We start from the raw sequence: 26,542 nt of genomic DNA on the forward strand, positions 1-26,542 counted from the left end.
AATGGTTTTCAGAATCTGATGCAGGAAGCATTGATTCCTGAAGGCCTGAATATATTTATTTTATATTTTGCTTTGCCCATGTAAGTGCTGCTTCGAAGAAAAGGCCAGTGCCTTCTAGATTAAATGAGCAATTGCTTATCTCTTAAGTTTTCTAGCAGGATGAATCTGCCAACTCAAAAAAATTCTCAAATGACAAAAACATGGAACACATAAAATTCTTTTACAATGTCGAGTTATTCAGTGCCTTCTGGTGAATGGCATTCATTATTATCAAAATCAGAAGATAATGTTTGGATAGTGAATCAAAGTGGCAGAAATGTAATCCTTCAGGATTCTATGGCTTGCATCATGTACAAGCATTAGCTAAGTGAAAGTCTTAGCAGACGTGTAAGGAAATGGAAAGACTTAGAAAAAATCATATTAAGTGAAGTAAGCCAGACTCAAAGGAACATAGGCCCAATTTGTCATTTGTCATAATCAGTAGAAACCTTGGGCTCTCCTAGCAGAGATTCATAATAGAACAAAATCTAGATACATAAGGCCATACAGTATGATGCTAAATGTAAGGACCTCCAGGATATAGAAACAAAAGCCATATAATGAGTGATTGTTGTCCTTAATGTACTATGTTATCTCATATCTTTTGCCATCCCTTGGTTATCTCCTGTTGTTACAGTATTTCACCTTGTTATCTGATATATTTTATATGTGCTTAATTGGTTATTTGAAATAGGATAGGGAAGGGGGGAAATCAAGATGAATTGGAGGAGGGGGGAGGGAAATGGGGACCATGTCATGAGAAAGGCTATCAATGTTTGTGAAGTAATACACCTTCTATCTGGTGAATATAATGTAACCCTTCTATTAATTACAATAAAGAAAGAAAATAAATAAATAAAGCAAAAAAAAGAAATTGTTTATCTTGAGTGGTTCTACCAGGAGATACAACTTCTTATGTCCATGTATTTGTGTATTCCATCTTGATCAGGGTAACCTCTTCCATATTTCTCCCCTTCCCAATTATTCTTTCCTCCACCAATTAGTTTTATACTTTATTTCTCATATACATATATTATTATAAATGTATTCATCCACTGTTCTCTTCATTTATCTTCCCCCCTCCCACCATTTCCACTTCCATTCAAAGCATGCTTTAGCTTCCTGATATTCATTGCTTAATTGTTAATTGTTCAAAGTGTTTACACCATGGAATTTTATTCCTGCATGTACTGCACTTTTGTCAGCTTGGACACCCTAATACAAAAGTATTAGAAAGGAAGTATGGTTGATGTGCAAAGGGGAGCGTAGTGTTATCCTAGGGTTTTTTTTGGGGGGGGGGTGGTCCTGGGGATTGAACTCTGCCTGGGTGCTGTCAGTGAGCTCTTCAGCTCAAGGCTACTGCCCTACCCTTGAGCCAAGCTCCATTTCTGTTTTCTAGAGTTTAACTGGAGATAAAAGTCTCAGGTCCTTTTGTGGCCAGGATGGCTTTGAATCTTGATCCTCAGATCTCAGCTTCCAAGTGAGTACCTAGGATTACAGGCATGAGCCACTGTGCCTGGCTTATCCTAGGTTTTAATAGGTGTAATAGCCAGGCACCTGGATTACATGCCTCTAATCCTAGCTACTCAGAAGGGTGAGATCAGCGACTCACACCTGTAATTGTAGCTACTCAAGAGGCTATGATTTAAGGATTGTGATTCAAAGCCAGGCTTGGTAATAAGAAGGTTCATAAATGTCTTAGTCCCAATTAAATACAGAAAGAAAAAAAAGGGGGAGGGGAAGCTGTGAGTAGAGCTGTGGCTCATGAAGTAGAGCACCAGCCTTGAGCAAAGAAGCTCAGGTACATATTTTAGGCTCTGATTTCATGCCCAGGAACTAGGGTGCCCCGTCCCCCCCACACACACTCACACGCACACTCACACATGTGAGTGTTGGTCATTGTTTATGTGTTGTATACTCAAAAGTAGCCCTATTTGAGCCACATCAGTGAATCAGTGAAAAAAGACAAGGTATTTGTGGTATTTATGGTTAAAAATAGATTATCGTGAAAGCTTTCTCTTTCTTGTCTAGAGTAGATGGGAAAACTTATTTAACATATTGATTATCTGCTTCCTTTCCAATCCAGAGACTCAGTCTGCAGTTTTGGAAAGTCCAGAAAAAGGTTCAAATGCTGTCCAGCAGGTAAGAAACACTTCTTAGAATGTCGAATCTCCATTTCTTTAATGTGTCTTAAAATTCTCACAGGCTCTATGATTCAAATTCCTATCTGTCCAGCTTACTAGCTACCCTTGCTTTCCTAGGCAAAGAGGGATGTGTTCTCCCATTCAGACCTTCCAAACAACTCACATGACCCAGCTATATGCCTTTCAAACGCTATATTATTCTTTGTCTAGCCTGAGTTAAGCTTAACAGAACTGTTTCAGTCGGAGGCTGTGGCCATGTTAAGCGATAACTATATGGATACATACCTGGCTGAAAACTCCTAGCAGTAATTCTTAAAAAAATAAAAATGAAAACGTAGTAGCCTCTCTAAAATCACATAAGATTTTTTTTTTACATACTGCGGAAGAAACTCAGGCTTTTAAAAGAGTTTTATTTTTTTTAATTAAGTGTACAAAACAGTTGCCATTTAATGTTTATGAATGCAGTATGTCTATGTCTAATGTCATACTTTTCAACATTCTCACCCATCCCTCTCTATATCTATCAGTTCCTCCACTCTTCTCAATCTTTTAAGATATATATATATATACATATATATATATATATATATATATATTGGATTCTTGACTGCATTCTCCCCTTCTCCTTTTCATTTGCTTTCCCCTTTCCCCTTGACCTAAACCCAAGTTAGGTCAAGCACCTGCTTCCTGGTGTTTATTTCCTTGAACTCTGATTTGCCTTTCTAAGGAATTATACTACTAAATTCTATCTTGAATCTACCATGATTTGATCAGTACACTTGCTCATGTTAAGCAATCATTGTATTACCGAACCTCTAAAATTCTCGTCTAGTTGGATGAAAATCTACTTAGTATCTGTTTAATTTCTACAAAGCTTTTTTCTCTTCTTATTACTAAAGGAGTCAAATTTTGTGTATTTTTTTCTTGTACTCAACTGGACTTAGTGTAAAAAATGACAAGAAATGGAATACTTATATAGAACATAATTAGTAGATAACAATTTATTGTCTATAAAACCACTTATTTTTAAAATTTTTAGCTCAATCACACTTTTGAAACACTGTTATCAATCAAAAATAAGATTTATTCTATTTTAGTAAGTTGGTATAGTGTAAAATATTGGGACTCTTTTAAACATAGAACTGTTTCTGAGTAAGTGTGTGATCACATATGTAGATTATCTAGGACAAAGTGTTCTTCTCTGTGGAATTAAAGAAGTAAACCCAATGGATAGTAAAAAACAAAACAATTATATCAGGACCTGATAAAAAGAACTGTAAACATGCACACAGTGAGACCAACTGAGGATATTCTTAGGAAAGGATCACAAAGGCTCAACAGCTATTTGCATATGGTCATTTAAAAATGATTTTCATCAAAATGCACTACAACAAATGGAAACAAGAGTTTTTGTTGTTATTTTCCTTTGTTCCGTCCTTTGTCACTGTTTTTGATTCCTACACTTTTTGTTTTGTATGTAAATTTTTCTGTCTTGGGAAGGGAAAAGGGGGAGTACTAACATGGTGGGAGAAAGGGTGGTCAAATGAAGCAGCAATACTCATGAGACACTATGTTGAAAATGAAGTATACAACTTGTGGAGGACAGGGGGTCAAGAGGAAAAAAATGGGGAAAAACAAGGAAAGAAGCGACACTGTTCAAAAATAAATGTATTCATTACGTGATTAATATAAATGTAACCCCTCTGTGCATCATCTTTATAAAAAGTAAATAAATAAAAAAGATGACAAAGTAAAACAAAAAAATTCATAATATTTGAGAATTCTTCGAAGAGTCAACTGCTTTCTCTTTGAAAAGAAATCTTGCTTCATATATAAATGTTGCACTTCCCCCTAGAGGAGAAATAGGGGCAAAACCATAGCTGAGGATACTTCTGAAAAATACAACTAAATGGGTTACTATAGTTAACTTCAAAGATAGTCTTAAGGATGAAGTGATTTAAAAAGGTTTTCTAGTTGATTTATTTAGTATTTGATTTTCTCAAACATGACTAAATTATCAAATGAGAGGAAATAATTATATTTTTCTAAGTCCAGGGTCATAAATGACCTTTTTTAATGTGAAAGTGCAAAAGAGAACCCGGGGAGTATGAGTTTGGCCCAGTTGTAAGAGTGCTTGTCTCAGTACCATATACATAGAAAAAAATCTAGAAGTGGTGCTGAGGCTCAAGTGGAAGAGCACTAGCCTTAAGAAAGCCTAAGGACAGTGCTCAGGCCCTGAGTTCAGTCCCCAGGACTGGCAAAAAAAAAAGAGAGAAAGAGAGATAACCTGGATAAGAAGCATTCTGTAATGACAACGATGAGGAAAGGTTTCCAACCTCATTCTCAATATTAATATTATAGTATATGATGATATATACTCATATAAACTTATACATTGATTTGTTTTTCCTTTAGCGATGAATGATAAAAATATATTTCAATAAGTGGAAAATAGTAGAGTCAGCAATTTTGAATTAATGATAATGTACCATTTATAACAAAATAGAAAGACCAGGGAAAATTTACATTAAGTGAAGTAAGCCAGGCCCAGTGTAACAAAGGATGACTCTTTTCCCTTGTATGCGGAACCTAGATTAAGTTTATCAATTCATAAGTCAATGTGTTGCTTGGTATGCAAATGTACACAAGTGTAGTAACTGAAGCAGTAGATTGAAGGGAAATATCAAATAATCTAATTCTTTACATAGCCAAAATCAGAGTTCAGCAAAATAAGACATCAGGAGGCTGACACTTGAAAAAGCTGAGGTAGAGACAAAGGAAAAGGGATAGACAAATGAAGGGAAGGAGCGGGGAAAATGTAGACAAGAATCCAGTGTATATCCTCCAAAATTAAGAAGACTGCATTCAGGAGTGAATAGGGGAAAGATAAGTGGGAATGTGGAAAAGGGGTGATTATTGACCAAGATATATTGTTTTCATAAACTTCTTTGTTAAATGGCAACTCCTTTGTACAGCTACATAAATAGAATAATAAAAAGACAAAATAGCACCCGAAACACAAAATGGCCTGAATTAATTCTCCTACCCCTTTCCTGTTGACAATAAAGTGTCTAATAGTCAGGAAATGAAATACATTAAGTGAGAGGAAACATATTTGAAAGCCATTGAGGCTAAAACATCAATAATGATATCATTTTCTTTGAAACCATTGATTTTTGTCACAACTTTTTTTTTGATGGCATGGGTTTATTTCACAAGCGTTTTAAATAACCTTTATGTGAGGAATAATAGGAATTAGAACTAACAGCTATCAAGTAGTTACACTTCCTTGTGTAATCATGACAGTTATTCTGTAAAATATATAGTTACTACAATTCACACTTGGATCCTAAAGAAAATGGTCTTTATAGGAATTGAGTGTATCTTGTCTAAGGCTACAAATTTGATAAAGGATTAAAATAGGGTTTGAGTACAGGCATATGATTTCATATTCTACCATAATAAAAAGTATACTTTTATTGTCGGCCTCCGTGTTGCTATTTAATATTATCTTATTCCAAAACCATCAGATGGGTGAAACTAAAGTTCATTTGGAAAGTTATTCTATTCATTCTAAAATATCATTTGCTGAACCAGATACCAAGATATAGTACAGAGGCATAAAGATGTTATAGGGGACCTGTTCCTCTAGTTTCTGAGGTTATACTATAAATTTGATACGTTAAATTGTGCTAATTTTAATGTTGTAATATTTTTAGAAAGGCATTTTTTATTTAAGATGATTTAGTGCTGTAAACAATTTAAGAGAACTCATCAGATCCCAGAATTTTAGAAGCATAGGTAATTTGATAACTTTACATATAATAAACATTTATGTTGATTACATTTTTTAAGAAAGAGTTTTTCAAAACAGGTTTTTCCTTTCTGCTGCTTTGTTTTCGTATCCTATTTTTGTTTACCTTTATTTTTGGTAATGTAAAAGGAGGCACAGTAATGGAGAGACAAAGGGTGAACATATGCAGCACTGGTGCTCACTAGACAATATGTGAAAAATGAACTGAGCAACTTGTGGGTAGAGATGGGGAAGAAAAACTGGGAAAGAGCAAGGAAGGGGTGACATTGTAGAAAGGCATTTTTTTTTTTTCCTGGAAAATGACTTGCATTTTCCTTCTTGGTCACTAGATGGCAGCTCTGCATTTCTGTAGGAATTTATCTCAGCGCTGGAAAGTCACTGGATTAAGCTACTCCCTTTTCAACTATTTGTTTTGAGTCAAATACTGGCATTTTTGGCCTGCTTTACTTGATTTTGAATCATTATTAGTTTTAACACTAAAGACAAAATTCTTCCTTTAGCTAAATTTTAATAGTAATCTTTACAGTTTTTCCATTCAAAATAGCTAGCTTGAAAAAGACAAAAGTTGATTTTTTTTAATTTATTTATTTATTTATTTTTTGTTTGGTCATGGAGCTTGAACTCAGCCTGGGTGCTGTCCCTGAACTCTACAGCTCAAGGCTACCACCCTACACTTGAGTCAAGCCTCACTTTCCATTTTCTAGAGGTTAATTGGAATAAGAGTCTTAGGTCTTTTTGTGCCCAGGCTGGCTTTGAACTTTGATCCTCAGATCTCAGCCTCCTGAGTACCTAGGATTTCAGGTGTGAGCCATCACACTAGGCAAAAATTTAATCTTTAAAACTCAAGCCCTAGCCATGGACTGTTCGATCATATGTGACAATTAAAGGTTGTGGCTTTCTACTTCACATATTTGTTTACTATGAGCAGTTAGATCCATTACAAAGTATAGGTTAATAAAAAGAATTGAAAGTATACAAGTACTATCATCTATATTTTATGCAAAAATTTTCCAACATCAGAACATTTTATGCTCCTGTTGGCCTGGGTCTCTTCAATGGTTCCTCAATGCCCAGTTTGATTACAAGTTTATTTTAATGAAATAGTTTTCTAGTAGATCTCCCTGATGAATGTGAAACTCTTTATACAATGTCAAGTCTAGGAGATAATTATTTCAGAACCTTTGTCTTTGTCAGTCATGGGGCTTGAACTCTGGACCTATTCCTGAGCTTTTCATCTCAAGACTAGTGCTCTACCACTTGAGCCACAGTGTCACTTCCAGTTAGTTAGAGATAAGAGTCTCAAGGACTTTACTGCCTGGGGTGCTTTGAACCTCAAAGCACTTCCTAAGCTATGATCTGTGGTTGAGAATTTCTCTTTAGTACAAAGGTCTCAAAAGGTGATGTAGGTTGATTGTTGGGAGAACAAAATATTCCTAAGTCTGAAACTACTTGAGTGCCCACACGATGCCACTAGTACAAAGTTCTGCACTATAAAACTTTATGGCATAGAACTTTTGATATTCCATCAAATGATTTTCAGGATATGGCATAGAATTTTTGATAGTGTATCAAATGATTTTCAGGTTATATGTATAAGGTGTACATAAAGCATATGTAAGCATATTGGGTCAGTTTACCCAGGATATTATCATTATGTATAAGAACAATATTATTAAAATCCTATTTGAATTTTTGATAACAAGAAACATTATTATTGGGTAAACTGTTGCACAGGTCCTCAAAATGCCAAGAGCATTTTTGAAACGTGTAGAACTCTAAAGATAATAAAAATATATTTCCCCAGTGTCAAGCCCCTTGAGAATCTAATAGATCTCCCTCTAGCTGTAACCAGAATGGATGGGAGATTGTTTTGCAGGCACTGGACATAGGAGCAAGCTTCTAATGAGAGATTTCTGTGGACAATCATGCATGGAAGTCTCTTAAGACAACAAATCAGGCTTTCACTATGGGTAGGCCTGCAAATGCTGAATTCCTTGGTCTCTGAACATAAAATGTTAGATGCAATTGTCTGAGAATTGATACCAATTTTTTTTGCTTCATAATGACCAATATTTGCCATGCAGATGTCCTTGTAACTCTCTTTAAAATAAAACAGTAACCCACAGAGAAATCCATTCTTACTGTTGAGAAAGGACCCCATCCTTCTCTGGAGAGCACGGCAGAAAAATGTCAGTGTTAGGGATGAGTGCTCTTTGAGAGATGCCAGCCAGCCGGCAACTAATAGCAATGGATAAGGAAGGTCGGATAAGAGTCTTGGATGACTGCTAACTTCAGAACCAAATATCCCACACACATTTGAACACACTTTTGCCTTCCCTATAGAGGGGTTGGAGGACATAATTTACAGGCTATTCAACTGAGTTCAAGCCACACTTCATTGTTCTGCTTCCTGGAATGGAAAAGGAAGAGGGTAACATTAAGTTCTAAAACACGTAAAGACAAATCAGGGGAAGTAAAAGGCTAGAAAATGCATTTTTTTTGCTTTATTTGCAACAGTATTATGTAAAAAAGCAGGTAATCATTCACTTAAACTTTTCCTCTATGTCTCCTATACTCAAACTTATCTGTATAAAGGAGTTTGCTGCATACTAAAGACTTACAACTATAATCCTAGTCATTCAAAAAGTTGAAAACTGAGCAGAGTGATTTGGGTCAGCCTGGACAGACAAATTCTGGAGACTCTTATCTCTAACAAGCAAAAGGCCTATAACAGGAGGTATGATTTTAAATGGTGGAGTGCCATTTGTATGGAAGTTCAAGCCCAGGTTCTGGCACTATTTTTAAAAAGAAAGAATTTATATAAAATTTTTAATCTTTTGTTTTTGTAGAGTATTTATTACCTTCAAGAATTCTTTGCTATTTTTAGCAACTTTCTGAAACTACATAGCTAATAGCATTGCTATATTTATTGTAAATGCAGTTTGGGAATTAATTTTTCTCTTAACACTATCTGCCACTTTTTAGTTTTGTTCTTACTGAATCTTGCATTGGAAAACCTTTGAAACTCAGAGGCTATCAGTCTCTTTGGTTCTTAACTTTTCCTTATCTAAATACCCTGGGGGCTTAAATTTAGGAGCTGAGCACTGTCTTTGGGTTTTCTCAAGGCTAGAGCTCAATCACTTGAGCCACCGCATCACTTCTGGCTTTTTCTATGTATGTGGCACTGCAGAATTTAACTTGGTCTTTGTGCATGTGAGGCAAGCACTCTACCACTAGGCCAAATTCCCAGCCCCAAACACTTTTAACATTAGATTCGATCCCAAATCCCAGACCAACTCTTACTACATATTGTACTTTAGTTCTGTCAGGGTCAGTTTGTCAATGACTTTAGAATATTTTGAACCATATAGTTCAAATTCAATGTAAGGTAAAATTACTAATTTTTTCACGGTTGTAGAATTTTTTGAAGTCAGGAATGTGCCTTGAATCACGTGAAAATAGCTCTGATAACCTAGCAGAATTAGTTGCTATGGCAAAGATGATTATGTGACAGACATGTTTTAAAAAGGTGAACTTGTATATCATCACTATCTAAAGTTACTGGGAAAATTAGTGAGCTTTTCACACATTACAGAAAATGATAATTTTCATAAACAATGTCACAGTCTCTTGTAATTTGTTCAAAATCTTGCACTGACAATGATTCTAATCTTAAGATTTTTTTTACACTCAGCATTACAGTAAAAGCCCCCCCCTTGTGTTACTAAGGATTAAACCCAGGGCTTCATGCATGCTGGGAAAATGTTTTACTACTAAGCTATCTTCCCAACCCAAAGCTTATCATTTTTTTTAATTTTTTGAGGGAAATTAATCTTTTTATATCATGAGTTACTCAGAAATTTTGGTTCTTGTGTATATCAGTCTTTGTTGAATGAACCAGAAAACTTGTTAGATATCAATTACAAGGGTTTGCTATGTAAATGAAGTACCTACAAAGAAGGGTTGGAAAGCTTAAAGAATCTGTAGGTTGTAAGCTTCACAGTTTTTTCCAATTATGGTCTATGAGGGAAGATAAAAACTATGATGTCACTACAGCAAATTGTAGAATGGTCATTGTAATCTTGTTCCAGAGAAACTTCAAGTGTTTAGATGGTAATTGTCAATGGTACAGTCAAGACACAGGAATATCTATGACTCTGGCTAAATTATTGAACCTAGCTGCAAGGGAGCCAGCTAAATGTGGATATTCTGTTCAAGATAGATGGCATAGAATCTAAAAAAAAAAAAATGTCACCAACTGCCAAAATATCCGCTGTAAATTCCACTTGAAAGAACTTGTTTAGAACAACCTGGTCTTAAGGTGTTGGGGATTGGCTCCAGGGTGTGGTGACAGGGAAAAAGCCAGAATATAATTTATTGGCAAGGAAGCATGGTCCTAGATAGCAGCAAGACCAATGAATCTTCTGTTTGTGTCAGAAGAATGTATTATATACTAGTCAGAACAGAACTGACTTTATCCACGCCAGGATTTCCTATGGTAATATAAGTCCAGGAATGTTTCCTGGCAAAACGGTCTGGTCATAAGCTGCTGCACATACCATTACATTGTTAAACCTATTTGTAGCATACTGGGGAAACTAAATAGGGAAAAGTGTGACCAGGATTATTTAGAGGCAGGCTTTTGGCGTGAGGCAGGATGGTTGGATTCCTGTGAGCTTATTAGTATTCCCAGTGAGGTCTTTTTCAGGTAGTACTTGTATCTAGAATGTTTCTCTTATACCTTTGGCCAATGGGCTATGTAATTAGCACAAAATACCCCAGAATTCTTCCCAATCACCAATGGCAAGGCATCTGTTGCCACTGGCTTTGTGTGCTATCAATGTTTCATAAACCATGTAGAAAGTAGTGTCATGCTTGCTCCTTTATGAGGCTATTTTGACCTAGAATTGTTTTATTCTTTGTGGAATTTAGTTTTGTAAATGTCCTTTAATTTTTGTACTGTTTTTACTCAAATTTCTGATAAATATTGAATGGCCTCTGGGTTGTAACATTTAAGAACTGCATTTTGGCAAGCTCTTCCTTAATCCACTTTTTGCCTTCAGTTGGTAAGTCAACATTCTTACTGGATCATCATTACTGAGAAAATATGAGCCCTACGTTTATGCCAGAATAATTCAGGAAATGCCAGTTAATATTCCAGAAGTTCCATAATCAGGCTCTGGTTGGCCAGAGATGGCTGAAAACATTTTGGGCTGTCGGGAATTGGTCGCTTTCAAGAGAGCTGAGATAGACCCTTGCCATCCCAGCTTCTTCCTATCACCCACCCACTGACTTTGGGATAATCTCAATGGCCCTCTGAGGAAGGACGAAGGAAAAGACTTCACCAGAACAATTATCCTGTGAATAGGGTATTAGAGGATTTCTTAAAAAGTCCATATGAGGCTTCATGTCTTCATCTCTAGGGGCTTCCCTTTGGTTTGGTTTGCTCAGTTCCTGCCTTTTAAGATTCGGCCCTGTCCTGTGGTCCCATTGACCAATCAGCACCCGAGCTGTGAGGGATTAGCCCAGAAACTGGGAAACCTGGAGCCTGGAAGACAGACCAAGAACTGGACCTCTGTCAGGATCTGGCATGCAGGTTGGGTCTGGATTTGCAGTTTTTGACTAGGTCCTCTCTGAAGTCACTAGCCTGTGCTCGCCAGTCTCCTTCTTTTATCTATTTTTAAAAATTATCTTTAGGAAGTTATACAAGGAGTTGCCATTATAACAAAACAGTTTGGGAATATATCTTGGTCAATGCTTCCCCTTTCCCTCCCCAACTCAGTCCTTTCCCTCACTCTAATTAGTTTTGTTAGGACATGGATTTGCTTTTCGATGGCATTTAAACGTCATATGGATTTATTCATCTGAAGCTCCCATATCCAGGTGGGGTCTCCCGAGTCCAGAGAATTTCTAGGAAGTGTCTTGGAGCCACATGGTAGTGAGGTGGGTTGCCAGCAAGACCATTGATTCCTGGATCCCATGTTGGAAATTACAGAAACAATAGGTTCCAGTGTGGGTCTGGGTTAGCATTTAGGCCTCATGCCTACTTCCGAAAGTGACACTTCACTTGAGGATTATAGATCAAATCCCCCTCAAATCTTCACCTTGGTCCAGGTGTGGTGGTTCACACTTGTAATCCTAGCTACACAGGAGACTGAGATCTGAGGATGGCAGTTGGAAGCCAGCTGGGTCAGAAAAGTCTCTGTGAGACTCCTACCTCCAATTAACCACTCAAAAAACCTGAAGTGGCAGTGTGGCTCGTGGTACAGCCCAAGCCTGAGCACAGAGAGATTCAGGGCCAGTGCCTAGGCCCTGAGGTCAAGTTCCACAACTGACAAAAAAACAACAAAAAAGTTACTTATCCTTGGCAAAGCATGGAGCCTCATACATCTGGCTAGAAGCATGGATTAAGAAGCTGTTTTCCTTTTACAAAATACAAATAATAATAGTAATAATAATTTAAAATAGTTTTGAATGTATGCTGAGAAAGGGAAGGTAGTCTATATACTTTTAGCTAATCCCAAATAAGAAAGAAACATTGAACAATAGTTGCAGCATTCTTGGGATGAATTTGGGTGCTACTGTTTTGTCTTTTAGTAACTATTTAGTGAATTAAATTAAGTATAGTGTCTAGTCAGGGAATAAAATGTGTTCATTATCTCTCCTTTACTATGGGCTATTTAGCGATATTTGACACAACTTTCCAATTTGTGCACTGTAGTACGTTTTGTCCTTTAATTAGATGTTGTTGGGGAAATAGTTTAAGAGATTTTGTGTGTTTTTGCCTCATGTGTGTCTATATATATATGAACTCCTATGCTTACATTGTATAAATAAAATGTACATCTTAAACCTTTGACTGTTAGGACCTGTCTTTATAAATTTGAGGAGATCCAGAGTCATCATTTTAAAATGCCTTGGATGAAATATCATGGAATAACTTGTATATGTCCATATTCCTGTGAAGTCAAAGGAATCGCTCACATTCTTACTAGTGTCTCATTCAGTTATTTTCCTTTTCAAAGAAAGAGATATATTTGGAACTCAGGATCATGATGTTGTTACGAAATGCACTAGTTCGGAAAAACAAAACCTATTTTAGAAATAATCTTTCCTGCTTTGTTGTTCAGTTGTCCTCATTGATACTATTTAAAGATGAGACTAGCAAGGACCTTTGGGTTCTATGGAAATGGATGTGAACCACTTTCAACTTCAACCGCAGAATAGAGGCCACATAGGCATAAAAGCTTCCTGTGCCGGGATCTTGCAACCAGCAAATACATTTTAATGATACACCTATATCTACATACATAGAAAGATATATCTATATGTATTAATATATTCAAATCATGTGTTTAACCTTGCTTGCTCTTGTCCCTCAGGAAGTTTTTGACACAAAGTCTGAAGGACAGGCAACTGTCATTCAGCAGCTAGAACGTACAATTGAAGATCTACGGACCAAGATAGCTGAACTAGAGAAGCAGTACCCTGTGCCAGATATGGAGGTGGCCAGGGGCCACCAAGGGGTTGAGAATGGAGTAACCCCTTCAGATGCGGTCTGTCTGGAAGCTCTCAGATTAGAAGGGAAGGATCTGCAGCATCCTAGGGTAGTAGAGGCAAAATCGATACAGACTTCTCCGACAGAAGGAGGTGGGGAACTGAGGCTGCCTCCTGGGAACGCACTGGGTGGTCCTCCAGGCCCGTCCGCGGCTGGAAATGGAGAGTACCCAGCTTCATCCTCACCTCAAACAAAATTCTGTTCAGAGATCTCTTTGCTTGTGTCTCCAAGACGAATATCAGTACAATTTGACTCTCATCCATCCACACCCATGGCAGCATCACAGCCATGGACAAACGGCCAAGGTCAACCTGGGCCATCGCTGTTCCACCCTTCTGTCCACACTGAGTTTGGAACCAGCCATGATAGATATTCTATTCCACCTCCACCGCCTCTGCCTTCCCTAGAGTCCTCTAGCTCCGTGCCTGGTTTGGACATGTCGCTGCCCGCCCAAACCCCCATCTCAGACATGACAGTGCCTGTTCTGCCCAGTGCAGCCAGCCCCCACCTTCCCCCTCCTCTCCCCGGAGTGTGTATACCCTCTCCCCCACCCCTCCCTGGAGGGGACATACCCCCTCCCCCACCCCTCTCTGGGGTGGGAATCCCCCCTCCCCCTCCCCTCCCTGGGGTGGGAATCCCCTCTGCCCCTCCCCTCCCTGGGGTAGGAATCCCTCCTCCCCCTCCCCTCCCTGGGGTGGGAATCCCCCCTCCCCCGCCCCTCCCTGGAGTGGGAATACCCCCTCCCCCGCCCCTCCCTGGAGTGGGAATACCCCCTCCCCCGCCCCTCCCTGGAGTGGGAATCCCCCCTCCCCCGCCCCTCCCTGGAGTGGGAATCCCCCCTCCCCCGCCCCTCCCTGGAGTGGGAATCCCCCCTCCCCCGCCCCTCCCTGGAGTGGGAATCCCCCCTCCCCCGCCCCTCCCTGGAGTGGGAATCCCCCCTCCCCCGCCCCTCCCTGGAGTGGGAATCCCCCCTCCCCCGCCCCTCCCTGGAGTGGGAATCCCCCCTCCCCCGCCCCTCCCTGGAGCTGCAGTTCCTCCACCACCTCCTTTGCCAGGTGTAGGGGTTCCACAAGCTCCTCCACCCCCACCGCCTCCTCTGCCCCCTGGATCAGGACCTCCACTCTCCCCACAAGTGGGGAGTAGCACTTTATCAGCACCGCAAGTGTGTGGATTTCTTCTTCCTCCTTTGCCCACTGGCTTGTTTGGATTTGGGGTGAGTCAGGACAGAGGGAGCAGGAAGCAGCCCATAGAGCCTTGTCGGCCAATGAAGCCTCTTTACTGGACAAGAATTCAACTCCACAGTAAAAGGTAACATAAAAAACTAGCTCATTTTTGCTTTTCATTGTAACTTATAATTTGGGGGAGAATCTAAAATTTATTTAATTTTTTTATAAATAGAATCATAAAACTTATTTGAAGTTTTTTTTTTTTTGCCAGTCCTGGGCTTGGGCTCAGGACCTGAGCACTGTCCTTAGGCTTTCTCAAGGCTAGAGCTCTACCACTTGAGCCTCAGCACCACTTCCAGCTTTTTTTCTATGTATGTGGTACTGAGGAATTGAACCCAGATCTTCATGAATGCCAAGAAAACACACTATCACTAAGCTAAACTCCTCGCCCCTTATTTGAAGATTTTTATGTAAGTTATTTTATGTAGTAATGTGTTATTTAATATCACAGACTGTTTTCCAATTATGTCAAAGAAGCAAAACAAAATAACATCCATGTGTGTACCAGTGTATGAAATATACATAAAATCCACCTATATACTAATACGTCTCCAAGAATAGAGGGATGTTTTTTTCTTAGTGTACATTCTATGTTTCTTCATGGATAGACTTAACTGTATTCACACCTGTATCTACTTAAAACAGTGTTTATATGCAAGATGAGTATGGGCAGATAGGCAGAGCCGGTTGTAGACTGATTTACCATAGGAGAATCTGTTCTTGGCTTTCATTATTTAAATTTCCATTTTTGGCAAACAGCATACGCATATAAATCATATCCACAGGCAAACTAATACTTGAGGACAGCACAAGCATCCTTTCAATGGCTCAGCCATTCTTCTTGATGCTGTCTTGTTTGTAGAAGTCTAACATGAGCCATATCCACTACCCACCCCCATTTTTTTTTGGCTTCTGAATCCTGCTAATACATTGGTGGATGTAGGAGGATTGTGCTCTGAGGCCAGCCAAGGCAAACATATAAGGCTCTGACACAGAAACAGACTAAAGTGAATGCAAAGGTCAACGAGGTGCAGCCTGTGAGTTCAATTTCTAGTACCTGAAGAAGGAAAAAAGAAGAAAAACAATCATTTGCTCTTTCTGGTGGCACTGAAGAAAGGAAAGGTGCTTTTGGAAGATGGATAGATAGATGGATATATAAATACATACATATATATATGTATATATGTAGTAAGGCAACACATAGTCCTTCATAACCCGAGAGATTTTCTCTCTCTCTATTTTTTTAACATCTTTTTTTTTTTTTTGCCAGTCCTGGGCTTGGGCTCAGGGCTTGAGCACTGTCTTTGGACTTTCTCAAGGCTAGCACTCTACCACTTGAGCCTCAGCACCACTTCCAGCTTTTTGCTATGTATGTGGTACTGAGGAATCGAACCCAGGTCTTCCTGCATGCTAGGCGAGCACTCTACCACTAAGCCAAATTCCCAGCCCCTCTCTTTGTATTTTTATACAAATATTTAATAATTGAGAATTCCTGGAATTCATTCCTCAAAAAAAATTCATTCTATGTGGATGGTGTTTCAACTTACATGTAAAGTTCATAATATTTTCCTCTTACCTTTCTCCCCCTTTCTCCCATTTTGATTCATTCCCCTTTCTTCTCTTTCTTTTCCTTCCCCCCTCCATTCCCTTTCCTTTCCCTTCCTGTTCATCCTGTTCATAGTTCTATTTGAAAGACGCTATTCTGCAGTTCTGTTGGATATCTGTTTCAGTGTTCTTTTCTTTATTTTAGAGACTCCAGTCCTTCACTCATTTGGGAAAAAATTGAAGAGCCATCTATAGATTGTCATGAATTTGAAGAATTATTTTCTAAAACTGCTGTAAAGGAGAGAAAGAAACCTATTTCTGATACAATCTCAAAGACGAAGGCTAAACAAGTGAGTATTCTCTGCTTTCTGAATGTGAATGGGAATTCTGGCTCAAGTATGAACTTACATTAAACAAAAAGCTTCAAAGGTTGAGGATTCTTCCTGTGGATATTGCTCCAGTAGCAAAGACTAGAATCCAGAATATGTTCCTAAATTAAACTAGTCCAAAGCAAGCAACAGATGATCAACTGAATCAAGTGATAAAGTCTGAACTCACATTTACAATCTCATTTATACATTACTTCCATAATCTCAGCCACTGTTTTCCAGAATTTCTTTTCCAGAAATACCTTTCTTTTGCTCAATTTAAATCCATCTTAGTGGTTATGTAGACTGAAACATGGGGAATAAATGATGAGAAATAAAAAGTTCAACCCTTAATAACTTCTGCTGGATTTGACTATGAAATGATGTTGGAAATTTGTCAAGGAAGTTTTTCCGAATAGTGTAGTAAAACAACGCAGTAATGAAGTCCAAACTAGGTATTGTTAATCTTGCCTAGCGTTTACCAAGAGATGGGGAGTCTATACTTCTTACCTTTTGCAGGGTAGTTGGAAGCACAGTGGAGGTAAGGAAATCATAAAGAGTTCAGTCTTGGGGGAGAGAGGGATAGAAATAAGGCTTATTTCCCCAAAGTCTTGGGCTAGTCTCCCTAAATGTTTGTTAGCCAATGGGGTGATTCCTTGATTTTTTGCAACTGGCCTGGAATTTGTAACTAGGCTTATAGACTAGAGTTGTGTCCACTGATGCTCATTTCAGACAGACACCAGCCCTTAATTGTACACTGTCAAGGCCAGCTAGGCAGAAATGGATTTGAATGAGACAGCCAGACTGATCTAACTGAAGAAGGCTCATTGACCTCAGAAGGATATAAACCTAAATATGATGTCTTGGATTTTCACAACTCTTTCTTGCACTACATTTGGAAGCTGATAGCTTTAGGGTAGCGACTATATTCAATGAGACGTCACTTGTACGTTGTAGTCACTCAAGTATTCATTAAATTAATTAAGCTGACTGAAGGAAGGGAACTTTACAAATATCTGTGACTGTGCTCAACAGTAATTCAAAGCCACAGTTATTTTCTATCAAAGTAGTTAAGTTCAAAGTGACAAAGTTAGAGAGAATAAAATGAGTGGCAAAGCTGCTTTTATAATGACAAAGATATATATTTAGGACATCTCTTTCATGGGTTGATTTGCAGGTAGTGTTCTATGTTTCTATGTCATGTTCTCTTTTTTTATGGAGTTCATCAGAACTGGGAAGCTGCCCTGGGAAGGGGTGTGGTTAGGCAACACAGAGGAGCCAGGCAACCAGAACTGTCACTTGACCCATGAGCACATGTGATATGATGAAAAGTGCCTGGTCCAGGGATTTGGCAGAAAACACATACTGGCTACTTCTCATACCAGTTTTTTTTTTCCTCAGGGGATTTAGAACAGGAAGATGATCCACAGGTTTCCCTAGACTTTAGGACTTCCTGCTGTATTTCATGTTATATTGTATCCAGTTTTTAACTGGCTGAAGTGTGAATGATGTCTTATGACAACTTTACAATAAAATACTTTACATGTAAACAGAGTGTCTGTCTTGCAGTATCACCTCTGCACATTCAGGGAGTCACTCTGTCATTTAGATGTTTCATAAACTGTAGGTAAAAAATGATCAGTATGGAAATTTGTACTTGCTGATGTTGATACTTCTACAGTCCTCCAGCTTTAAACAACCTTCATGAAAATACATCCATCATAATTCTTGATAAGCATGTCTAGTGACAGCTTAGCCTTAGTCTTGGTACTGAGTTCTATTTCAGGTCTATTTTTGGAGGGATGAAAGTATTTTTTTTTTGGAATGCCAGGGAAAAGTCGGCTGTAAAGTATATCACCGAAGAAATCTAATTTTATTTAAGTTCATCATATTTGGAAGAAAAATCTCCCCATGTTATTTCCTCGAGCCACTGAGGACACTCATTTAAGGAAAATGTATTTTCAGGGTGCGTACAAATAGTTCTCCTTTTATGGGAAATGCATACTGACTGTACGGACAGATATGTCAGTACCTTATTAGTCATTTCTAGGAAAATGAACAGTCTTTGATGCTGTGGCATATGTTTATGGGGGCATTTCAAGCAATTCTTGTATACAATAGACACTGGAAGTTGAGTTTTTCTTTAAATATTTAAAAATAGCCAAATCATTGTGCTGTGATCTGTCTTCTAGCAAATATGATGGTGGTTGAATGCACTGATATCCATCCAGGTGCCTGTCCCATTTCTGCTGTCATAGTGGAGACAATGTCAGTGAGGTAGCATGTATTTCCTCCAGAAAATCCCCCTGACCTTTGCAATAAGGAAAAAGGTTTATCTCAGGCCAGTTGTAATTATGACTGTCTTGTTTTTCAAAATCCCTTTTCCTCCAAGAAAACATAGCTATATATAGCTATATGTTTCTCATGAAATATAAAGTTTCTTTGGTAAGAGTTTTATCTGTTTTTCCCATATTTTGCAACATTGCACATAGGGATCAGCTAAAAAAGCTATGAGATACTTTATCAGATCAGAGTGGGCATAGATGTTCATAATCAAATGAGTGTACCTCATGTATATTAGGCTTATTTATCTGTCTGGTAACTTAACACAACAACTCTATTAACTAAGAAAAGGACAGTAGCTAAGATGAACTATCCATCAACACACACTCATGCATGCCCATTTTTAGTAATGTTCTACTGCCAGCAAACATTTAATTCACTGTCTTCATTATTACTATGGCAAATAGTGATCATTAATTTGATATTGATTCTAAGTCATCTCAATATTTTCATGAGAAAATTGATTAGCTTAAGTTCATCCCAAGGATATGGTGAGGAAAAGGTGAGAATTTAATTTGGCATCACTTTAATAACAACAGTAGCCTGCAGTAGAAATTTCTGGGTAGTCCTGTGTCCAGTGAAATCCTGAGGAAATATGTTTTGGTAAACATGTTATAGTATCAACACTAATAGTTGTTCAGTTTGCATGCCTGCTGTTTTTGAATGATACTCTGCCAATTGTGTGCCACATGCCAGTTCTTGATAGCACTGGGTTTATAATAGCTCCTGTAGACCTCACAGGCACAGCTATCCTCCAGTGCAATATAGAGCAGTGTAGCATTAGGAAGATTCTATGATGCATCCTTGCTGGAGATGACTAATTTGGGCTCAAACTCCCATCATCTCTACCACAAAACAACTGTTTTATTACTATTATTTTTTTAGCATCATTTAGTTGTTGAAAGGGTTTTACTTGACATATCTATATATGTCAATTTACCTTGATTGGAATCATTCCCTCTATAACTCTTTCCCTATACTTCTTTCCAGATCAATCTTGTTGTTCCACTTTCACACTTGAATAAAGTATTTTCACACTATTCATTCTCCTTCACCCTTTTTGTTCTCGCTCCCATTTTTCACTAGTATCTAGGTCTTACACAGGCCTGTTCCACATTGTCTTTTCCTTTTTCCCCCCAAGAGAATGTGTTAATTATTCAGAGAGGTGTCACTACATTATTTCACACAGATATACATTATATTTTATTCACTTTTTTATCTTTAGTTGTACAGAGGGGTATCAGTTCAGCATGTCAGTTTCTGAGTATAATGTACCTTCAGTAATATCACCTCATTCAGCATTCTGCGCCACCTTTCCCAAATCTACATAGCTCTATCTTCTACTTAACCTGGTTAAACCATTCCAATTACTTTTACTTTCTCAATTTCCCCTGTCCTCCATTACCGAGTGGCTTTTAATGAATTTTGTTATGCTATCTTCTTTCACAAAATACAAAGCACTTAGCATTGTTCACTTTTTAATTTTTATATGGTAAGGAATTAAACATAGGTGTCTGATTTCATTTTAGGATTGTATTTAATGACCTAATATCTGAAAATTCTTTGATTATTCTTGTAACATCTTCTAACAGTGATATTAAATTAAAAGAAACTAATCTGTTAGCTGCTATTATACAGGAGTGTATTTTATGACTCTTCTAAACATTCTTACCAAACACAGTAATTGCTATTAAAATGCTTGTAATCTACATTAGTTAAGAGCTATTTTGCCCAGGTTGGCTTTGATCCTCAGATCTCAAACTCTTGAGTAAGTAGGATTACTGACATAAGCTACCTGTTCCTGGCTATGCATGTAGTATTTTAATTTTAAATTTTAACTGATTTCAGTGAACCAACAGTGATAGTCAAGTGATAATTTGAGCAATAAAAGCCTAGTTTTTTACATTGTGGTTGAATTTAGCTTTTTTTTTAAAATAGCTTTTTGTACTAATAATGACGTCTTGAGTTATTATTGGCAAAGGTGTCTTTTATTTCACTTAGGCATTTGTTATTTTTTCATATATTTTTTTATTGTAACAATAGAAGGGTTACATTATATTCACCAGATAGAAGGTACATTACTTCACAAACATTGATACCCTTTCTCATGTCTTGGTCCCCATTGCATTTGTTATTTTTATACTAAAACCTCAAATAGTATCTGAAACAGCATACAAATTGAAATGCTTTAGATTCATTACTTTGTAACTTTCAACATCTTTCAATCCAATGCATTTGAACTGTGAGCTTTAGAAATGTATTTATATAATAGAAAACACATCAGAATTATAAACTTATCATTAGGCAAACATAACTTATTGAACTTGGATTTCTTTCAGATGCTGAGATTGTTATTATTATTGTGCTGGTGGGCTTGAACTCAGGGTTGAGGCACTGTCCTTGAGCACTTTTTGTTGTTCAGGCTGGTGTTCTACTACATGGGCAATAGCTCCACTTCTGGCATTTTTTTTTGGTAATTAATTGGAGATACAAGTCATATAGACTTTCTTTCCTGGGCTGGATGTCAACCAGGATCCTCAAATTTTAGCATCCTGAGTGATTAGGACTACAAGCATGAGCCACTGTCACCCAGCAGATTTATTACTTTTTAAAGATCATTTCTATATGTTTGTGGTTTATACCCAATGAATTCAAAGAGAATGGCGCAATAAGTACCTCTATTTGTAATTTTTTCAGCTGAAAAATTATTTTTATACATATCAGTAAATGATTAACATAAGAAAATGAAAAGTGCATAACAAAAAGGATCATATTAAGCTAATGATATTGTTAGATTTTTGTATAGGAATTATAGTTAGAAAATTATACATTATAGTTCTGTAAAATTTAATTCTAATTCTGAACATGACTATTTTGGTTTTTACATTAAGTATATCCTGTATAATTGGGGACTAGTCATATAAGAATATTGAATTTTAATGGAAATCCTAATGGATATTTTAATTCGATACCTTCTGTTTGTCCAGATTTACAAGAATTTGAAGAAAAAAATAAATATAGAATAATTATCAGTACCATACATTTGGATCAGATTATTGGAGAGTGTTTACTCAACACCAATAGGATTGAACACAGAAACGATTATAGAAAGCTTTAGGAAAAAAACAATAGAAAAACACTTTCAGTGTCTGTGTAGTAGAAAGGTGGGAGAGCAGGAAGACACAGATCTTTAGTTATGCTGGTGAAACTGAATGACAAATGATCCACTTTCACTGTTACAGTTTTTTGTTTTTGTTTTAACAAAATGTGATGACTGCAGAGTTGACCCATTCCAGCAGAGTGTATTGTGGAGAAAATAAGCTAACTATAATAAAGAGGCCTTAGAGTTTCTCTGGAGTACTAATTTATTTAAGCCAAAGAGAGATAGTCATTATGAACTTCAAGTGAATATACTGGAATGTACTTCTTTTCAGAGCCTACACTGTATCCTTAAGATAGCAAGTTCTATGGGGGGTGAGGAGTTCTATGGGTGTGTTGACTGAGTGGGAGGAGGACATGTGAAGCAGATGTAATGTCAACTGAGCCTCAAAGAATCTACTTGTTTAGATAGGCAGAAAGGATTAAAAGATTATTTTTGAGACTAGGTCAAAATGAGTGAAGTTTTCCTTGAAGCTTATTTAAACCTCAGTAAATCAGTATTGTATCAAGTTTTTCTTAAGTGCCTCTGCCTTAGACTTTTAAGTGATATGATTGTTGCTGATTGATATTCATTTCTCATGAGCTGAATGTATTTTCTTCCCAACTTTTTCTCCTTAGGAATTTTTTTCTTAGAAATAAATGTAAGACTTATATAAGTTTTGAACTTCCAAAAGAATAATGCTACAATCCAATCCAATCTATAAAATTAAAAACGTGTTTTATGGAAGAGTTTCACTATTCCTTAATGTGAACAGATGATCACCAGTGCTTTACATATGTAGAAACAGAGTATCATAAGCAAATACAAAGTTTGGGAATTTCTAATGATTTGATTTCACTTTAAAGTTGTATGTTAAAATGCCAAGTATTGATCATTCTTAAAATTAATTTCCACTGGTACTCAGGTTAATGCTCTTTAAAGTTGTTTGATATCAAATGGTGCAGTTCTTTTTCAAGGTAAAGAGCTGACTATCATCTTAATGCAGATGATCTTTGTAAATAGAATTAAGTAATTTTAATTTTTATTTACATAAAATATTTTAACTTAAAAAAAGAAATAAATGTAAGAATTGAGTTTAGATAAGTTCATTTGTGTCTCATGATAGTAACAACAGTATGTATATTTATTTATCATGGACACCAAGAAGACTTTAGATGATCCAGGAGTAAGGTGGGGGGAGGCAGGGGCATGTATTTGATTCTTTGTCTCAACATCATTATGATTCTAATAACTGGTACCTTTTGTCCTGCAGGTGGGAGGAGGCAATTGTCTAGTTATGCACATCCTTTCTCCATGTGACCAAAGCTGAAAAATGTTTATTATTATTATTAGTTAGTCATGGGTCTTGAACTTAAGGCCTGGGTGCTATCTCTGAGCATTTTTTGGCTAAGGCTGGTGCTCTACCATTAGAGCCACAACTCCACTTCCACTTTTCTGGTGGTTAATTGGAGATAATTGGAAATAAGAATCTCACAAACCTTATACCCTGGCTGGCTTTGGACCATAATCTTCAGATCTCCGCCTTTTGAGTAGCTAGGATTGCAAGCCTGAGCCACCAACACATAGCTGTTGCTTACTATTTTAGAAAACAAGTTTAAAATTTATCTGAATCATATTAAGTGAAGCAAGCTGGAGCCAAAGGTACATAGGTTGCATGGTTTCCCTCATATGTGGTAACTAGAATGCGTCTGTCAATATATAAGTAAATAAACACTCGATGGTAAAGGAAAAAAAATAATACACCAGAACATGATAAGTTATACAAGTCTCTAAGCTTTCACATGAAGTGAGACCAAAGGAGGATATTCTGAGGAGGGGAACACAGGGCACAGGGGCACAACAGCTATGTACATCTGATATATTAAATATGTATCCAAATGAACTCCAGAAAGTGGAAACAAAAGGTTTTGATTTCTTTGTTGCTGTTTTTGTTTTGTTTCCCTCTGTCTATGGGAGGATAAGGAGAGCACAGAAATGGTAGGAAAAAGTTTGTGAAAGTACATTTTCCCTAAATGAGTGTCCTCAATGGCTCAAGGAAATGAGATGGGGAGATTTTTCTTCCAAATATGATGAACTTAAATAAGGTTTGATTTCTTTAGTGACACAACACTTTACAGCAGACTTTTCCCTAACACTCAGAAAAAAAGCAACAAAGATACTTTAATCCCTCCAAAAATAGACCTGAAATATTGTCACCAAATGAGTCTATAAAATAAAGAAGGAAAACTGCTTCCTTAACAAATGTGAGTGGGAAAACTGGATATATGCATGCAGAAGACAGAAAATTTTCCTAACAGCATATAGAATATGAGGAGGCAATTGTTCCAGCAACTTTGCTAAAACTATTTAAGAAATGTGAGTCTGTGACATTTAAGCATGACTTTATTCCATTGTTGTTCATCTGAGATCTGCTCTGCTCTTTTCTGCACCTGTATATGTGGCCATACTATACTATGGGAAGCAAGAAAGTGACATTTTTACTTTCATCCACCCCCTGTTGCAGAAGCTGTAATCCAGGCCTACATAAGGAATCAGAGCAACAAGCAGCCAAAATGGCCCCCCTGCAAGCCAAGCTACTAGTTCATGGATAAATACAGTTAAAGTGGTTAATGGCAAGGTTCTAAGTAGCTCAAAAGAGACTCATTGACCAAAAATGGTCACTGAAGAAAAACATTAAGGAAAATGTGAGTAGAAATGTTTGATTGCACCAGGAGTCAGAAATAGGCTTTACCAAGTAAAGCAATAATGAAATCAAGCCATGATGGAGAAGAGGAAATAAGCAGTTTGAAGTGTTATTCTGTATTATCTGAAATGTTCAGTTTCTGACAAGAAATGTGAGACATGAACATTCATTAACACATAGGAAAACAGCAGGCAGTAGAAGCATTTTGTGAAGGGGCCAAGATCCTAGACATAGGAAGATTTTAAAGCCCCAATCTAAAACGTATCTTTAAATCATTTAAGGAAATTGTTTTCTAGAAATAAAACATGATATGGTTATATTATTTTACCAAATAGAGAATGTTGTTAGGATTAAAATCATAAAGTAGTTGTTCAGTAATAGGAACAAAAACAAAATGTAAAAAGCAGAAGAAAACAACTGACTGTTTAAAAATGGGCATCAGTAGATATTTGAAGAAATAGGAATGGAAGTAAAAATATTACTAGAATCAAATGGGAATAAAACTATATATAAATTATTAAAACCTTTGAGATACAATGAAGGCCATACCAAAAAGAAGGTTTATAACTATGAATGCTTATATTAAGTAAAATATAGACAACACAAATAAGTAAGCAAATTGACCCAAGCTCTTGGATAAACAAGAAGCCAAACCTAAAATTGGTAAAAAGAAAGAAATAAGGATCAGGACTGAAATTATATGGACAAGGGACAAACAAAACCCCAATACAAGCAATAAGTAAAATGTTGCTTTTTTGGAAAGATGAATAAGATTTACAAACATTAACCAAATTATCCTAAATAAAGATGGCCCAAATTAGGAAAATTAGCAATGAGAAAGGGATATAACAAAAAATACCAGTGATATTTAGAGAATCATTAGGAAATACTTTAGGAACTTAAATAAACTATAAAACCTAGAAGAAATGAATGTATGCTTAGATGTATGTGATCTATCAAAATTAAACTAAGAGGGTGTATAACACCTAATCTATAGCAAGCAATGAAGCTGAAGCAGTAATAAGTCTTCCAACCCCAAAGCCCAGAACTGGATGGATTTACTGCTGAGTCCTATCAGGCTTTAAAAAAAGAACTAGCATCTATTGTCACCAAATGAGTCTATAAAATAGAGAAGGAATATGGCTTCCTTAACAAATGTCACTGGGAAAACTGGATATATGCATGCAGAAGACTGAAAGTAGATCTCTAGCTTAACTTGCAAAAAATTAATTAAAAAATGGATAGAAAATCTCAATGTGCAGCTCAAAATTTTGGAACTACTATAGCAAATGTACAGAAAATACTTTAACACATAGTTATCGGTTACAACATTCTGTATTAAGACTTCAAGGTGGTACTGTTGGCTCACACCTGTAAACCTAGCTGAGATCTGAGATCTGAGGATCACAGTTCTAAGCCATTCTGTGTGTGTGGCAGGGTGGGGGGGGGGGGAAATCCGTGAAACCCTTATTTCCAATTAGCTACCAGAGAACCACATGTGGCCCTATGGCTCAAAAGTGTTAGAATGCTAGCCTTGAGCAGAAGAACTCAGGGACAGCACCCAACCCCCTAGTTCAAGTTCCACATTGGAAAAAGGAAGGAAGGGAGGGAGGGAGGGAGGGAGGGAGGGAAGGGGAAGAAAAAGAAGGAAGTGGAAGAAAG

At 37.2% G+C, this 26,542-nt stretch overlaps 1 protein-coding gene across 1 annotated transcript in view; it reads left to right on the top strand.

The window, feature by feature from the left end:
- Fmn2 (formin 2) overlaps nucleotides 1-26,542 on the top strand; it is a 165,424-nt gene that overhangs the window by 72,600 nt on the left and 66,282 nt on the right. Inside the window, exons 4-6 of the mRNA XM_090340178.1 lie at nucleotides 2,126-2,181; nucleotides 13,380-14,863; nucleotides 16,532-16,676. Of these exons, the coding sequence (XP_090196304.1) occupies nucleotides 2,126-2,181; nucleotides 13,380-14,863; nucleotides 16,532-16,676 (1,685 nt within the window). The remainder of the gene's footprint in view (nucleotides 1-2,125; nucleotides 2,182-13,379; nucleotides 14,864-16,531; nucleotides 16,677-26,542) is intronic.

This window comes from Megascapheus bottae, chromosome 10 (genome assembly GCF_031878675.1).
Source record: "Megascapheus bottae isolate mThoBot1 chromosome 10, mThoBot2.hap1, whole genome shotgun sequence".
Taxonomy (NCBI): Eukaryota; Metazoa; Chordata; class Mammalia; order Rodentia; family Geomyidae; genus Megascapheus; species Megascapheus bottae.